We start from the raw sequence: 4,857 nt of genomic DNA, 5'->3' as shown, positions 1-4,857 counted from the left end.
AGCGCATATAATTACTAACATGGGTTAGCCAAACACATCATTAAGGCTCTATACTGTAACGTACTAAAAAATGGGTTCTGATGTTTTTTTATTTTTTTGAAACAGAAATGAGGTAAAACCTATATGGGAAGCCCGGTTCAATTTCTTGTTTTTTTGAAATGAACCGGGCACTTATGAGACTTTGGAATCCTTTTTTTGGAGCATGAAATACTTGCTTTTCACTTTCAGAATTGATTCTGAGCAAAAGGCGCTGAAACATATGTAGCACTTAAGTTATGAAGTGTAAATGGGGAAATTACCCTCAAAACATAACAAAAGGTATGTTTCAAGGGTATTGTAAATCCTAACCCCACTTTGCACTTGGAGAACATCTAGAGAAGAGAAGAGGAGAGAAGCAGAGCTGAAACGAAGAGCAGAGTTTTCACCATCTTCGATCTGCCATCCGTCCGCGAGGTGGGATGCGTTCGCTCTCTCTCTCTCTCTCTCTCTCTCTCTCTCCCCACTGATTTTTCTTATTTTGCAAGTTTTCTGTTGTTCCAGCGAGTTCGAGCCTTCAAGTTTTCTGATTTTGCTTATTTTGCTTATTTTGTAGGTTCTCTCTCTCTCTTTCTCTTTCTCTTTCTCATTCTCATTCTCTTTCTCTTTCTCTCACTCTCGTTCCCTTTCTTTATTGATCTCTTCTCCCTCTGCCCCCCTGAATTTGTTCTTGTTCTATGGTTTAGCAGGTCGAGGGTTTTGGACTCCTCTGTGCACGAAGACGCACAAGATCTGCGAGGTTTCTTTTATCACTTCAGTAGGGTTTAAACTTTGCTCAGAGGTATGCCCCCTTCCCTTCTCTAATCTCAGTTCATCCTTTTCTTGTGAGGCTCAGAGTTATTAGGCTGTTGCCGAATCTAAAGGCTGGTTTGGTGTGTTTAATCATCTCAAGATTTACTGGTTTATTTTTATTCTGTTTCGTCTTATACAATACATATGTATAAAATCCATGACAAGAATATCCATGACAAGAATATCTTCTTTCCACTTAGTTAATCTATGACAAGAATATCTTCTTTCCACTTAGTTAATCTATTAGAGTGAGCCAGCATTTTTCTTACTAGAAATTCAGTCCCTCCTCACTCTTCTTATTATTGTCCTATAAACTTTGCAACTCTTTTTTGTATCATCTGCTCCTGTTGGGTAGGAAGGGTTTCTATTTATGGTGTCTCCCCCATTCTAGGACTTAATTGTGATGCTTGAAGTAGACATAGCAAGATAGTTCACTGATGTTGTATGCAAAAGTTTATATGCATATGTTCTTGAAGTTATTATGACTTTTTTTACCATTTCCCTTTTCAAGCCCATCAACTTATTGGTCCCTACCTTCTCCATGTTGCAAGTGGTATTGTAATGCTGCTGTTGACATTTCCTTCGGGCTACCAACATAACCTTCTATATATCCAGATTTATTATTTTGTCATTTGTCATCTTGTTTGTAAGTTTTATCATATTCCCAATTCATCCAGTGATTTTGGATTTTCAAATATGGAATAGATTTTGGAGTATGAAACTTCTATAGCTCAACTATTTATGTTCCGAATGACTTGGCTTGGTTGCACAAGATTTTCTTTATGATAATAAAATCCCCCACCTGGGGGTTGAGGGTTTGGTTGTCAACAAAATGTTGGGATCTTTTCTATTCTCTTCTACATTTTGTCACTTGTGGTGCAGCATGACAACTCGTATATTCACAGAGTGAAAATTGTTTGGTGATCAAGACCTTTGCAATCATTATCTGTTGCACCATCTGTTAAATTTTTTGCTCATTGTTTCTTTTCCCATATGAGAATTGACTCTCCCAATTGGTTTCCTTTTTTATATATAAGAATGACACCCCCTTGGTGGGTGGGGAATTTGTTTGCTCTCATGGCAAGTTTTGACTTCCTATTTATTTGCTCCCTTGTAGTTTTTACTGCTCAAGCTCTCTCTGTATGATTTCTTCACTTCTATGTGATTTTCAGGAAAAAAGGATATAAACTAATAAGCCATTGTGTGTATGTGTGTGTGTGTGTTTGTTTTGTTTTTTTAAGGGCAGATTGTTGATTATAAGAGGGCTTACTGTAGTAGGTATTTGCATGACATCTTGAAAAAAATATCATAATTATTATTGAAATTAAGGATGTTCATCTGCATGTTGGATTGTCAAACATCTCATATTGACATGTGCCTCCATATATTTTGGTTCCGTTTCTTTTGAACTCCATTGGATGTGCTTTGGAATTTGGGTTTTCTTTTTGTAGTAAGAGTAGCTGTGATTGGTGATCTGGTTTGGATGGTGGTCATTGTTAGATTAATGGTGTCCATTATTTGAAGATAGTTGATAGGTCTTGAGAATGTCTCAGATTGCAATCTTAAATAGTTAAAATTAAAGAGATGAAGAAGGGGTTTGAATTCACCTAGCCAATCAAAGCTAACTCTTTAAATCCATTGATGTTCAGATTTTTATCAATTATAGCGAGTACATATGTATTCTAGTAAAGATGCAATAAATTTTTGTAATACCTAATGGCCATTTGTTGGATACTTATGGTGGTCTACAAGATATATTGTTAGTTACACATAATAGCCATTTGTTGCTACTATATATGCCTAAAAATTTCATGTTCCTGCTAGTTTTCTTGTGAATGCCACTGGTTCATTTTAGTACAGCCTAATATGTATTCAAAACCTCATTTGAAGGCCTTTGAAAGCCCTGTGTGAGTAAGGTCATAGGGGTTTCATAGATTAAGGGTTAGGGTGCCTTGGTGAAAATCAGTGTTTTCAATTTGGATTTTAAATTCATGTTCTTTTTTTTTTTGGTAAAATAGTGAGAAAATGTCAACTTCAAAACAAGCAGTTAATGAGACTGCAAAATGGAGCCAAGCAAATGTAGACACCCTTATTGTTCTGATGGTAGAGGAAGTTAAGAAAGGAAATAGGACTACTTCGACTTTTAATAAAGCTGGTTGGAACAACATTGCCAATAACTTCAAAGAAAAAACTGGGGTCAACTATGCCATTGTACAGTTGAAGAACAAAGTGAACAAACTGAGGCAGGATTATAGTCAGTTTAAGAAGCTATTGGAGACAACTGGTTTTGGTTGGGATACTGCTTCAAGAACTTGTACTGTTGATGATGAATCCATCTGGGAATCGCATATTAAGGTATGCTCAATTTGTATTTAATTTGAGTATTTTGAAATGCCAGGATATATCAATTCAAGTATTTGATTATGAGTATTTTTTATTATTAGGATAACCCTACTTGGGCACGATTTAAGAAGCACGGACTACCACAATGGCCAGAACTATGTATGGTATTTGGTGATACATATGCAGATGGCAAAGGAAGTGGGACTCAAACAACCGTGTTGGAAACTATGGGGGCCGATGATTCTAGGAATATGATTGAGTCTTGTGATGAGTCAAGTTCCGCTGATGAAGTTACTCCATTAGGTGACACTCAAACTGAAGCAGTGGAAAATAGGCCAGCTACTAAGCATAGGCATGATAGGACTCCAAATGCGAAAAGGAGGAGGAGCAATTCTAATGATTGGTCAATGGCATGCAAGGCAATTCAAGATATGAGTAAATCAAGGGTAGAACGAGATGCAAGCATGTCCATTGCTTTAACCCAAAATGCGGAACAGATGTACGGGATTACTAGGGCCATGGAGGTGCTTGAGTCAGGATATGAGTTAGATGAAGCACTATACGAGAAAGCACTTTGGAAGTTAATGGTTGACCCGTAATGGAGAGAAGCATTAATTTCCTGCCCTCCTCATCGGAAGTCAATACTCCTTACCCTTCAGTAGTTTACTTCTTGAAAAGTTCTTTTAATTAGATAGATTGATAACTCTACTTGGATTGTGCCTTGACACTACTCTTAACTTTGATGGTTTGCTATGTTTTCCTTCACTTTTTAAGATGTTATGGATGACTGTGTCTTGACTTTTTTTTTATAACTATAGTATTTGATGCCCTGAATATTTGTTCAATGTACCTTGACACTACTTTTAACTTTGATGGTTTGCTATGTTTTCCTTTATTTTTTTAAGATGTCTTGGATGATTGTGTCTTGACTTATTTTTCTAACTGTAGTATTTGATGTCTTGGATATTTGTTCAAAATTATGGTTTGATGTGTTTGCATATTTCTAATTTTATATTATAGGAATGGATCAAAGAATGATCGCATCTAGGGAACACATTGAACAAATGGAAAGGGATGACACTGATGCAGAAATCATGATGTGTATGATGTTGTTGATGAAAGCACGTGATTCATTATACACTAGAGAGCCCATACGAGATAGTAAATTGATAGGACCAGAGCGAGTGAGTGAGGTTCTAAATGGACATGTAGACAAATGCTATGAACAGTATAAAACGGAATGCCATGTCTTCCTCAACCTTGAAGCATTAATGTGACAACGTGGTTGGTTGGAAGATAGTCGATATTTAAGAGTGGATGAGTAGTTGGCAATGTTTATATCTATCGTTGGTCACAATGATAGGTATAGAGACATAGTAGAACACTTTCAACGTTCTCTTAACACTATAGGTGAACACTTTAAGAAAGTGTTACGTGCTTTCATACTACAGGAACAAGAGAATATCAAACCTCCAAACTTCAGTCGTTGCCCTAAACAGATTCTTGAAAAACCAAAGTTCTATCCTTTCTTCAGGTATGTTACTTATAATTAAAACAATGATTATGTTGTTTTGTGGTTATACGTGGTTTGATTTGATGAATATCCATGTATTGGTACTAGGACTGCATTGGCGCGATTGATGGCACTCATGTTAATACTTCTGTACCTCTAACCAAACAATTACT

At 36.4% G+C, this 4,857-nt stretch overlaps 1 protein-coding gene across 1 annotated transcript; it reads left to right on the top strand.

The window, feature by feature from the left end:
• Positions 1-2,777: 2,777 nt before the first annotated feature.
• Positions 2,778-3,770, top strand: LOC122084794. Its single transcript, XM_042653225.1, has 2 exons — positions 2,778-3,183; positions 3,273-3,770. The coding sequence occupies exons 1-2, from the start codon at positions 2,854-2,856 to the stop codon at positions 3,768-3,770; spliced, it is 828 nt and encodes a 275-aa protein (XP_042509159.1). The 5' UTR covers positions 2,778-2,853.
• Positions 3,771-4,857: the final 1,087 nt, after the last annotated feature.

Source organism: Macadamia integrifolia, chromosome 7, assembly GCF_013358625.1.
Source record: "Macadamia integrifolia cultivar HAES 741 chromosome 7, SCU_Mint_v3, whole genome shotgun sequence".
Lineage (NCBI taxonomy): Eukaryota > Viridiplantae > Streptophyta > Magnoliopsida > Proteales > Proteaceae > Macadamia > Macadamia integrifolia.
This window is presented reverse-complemented; position numbering and strand designations above follow the sequence as displayed.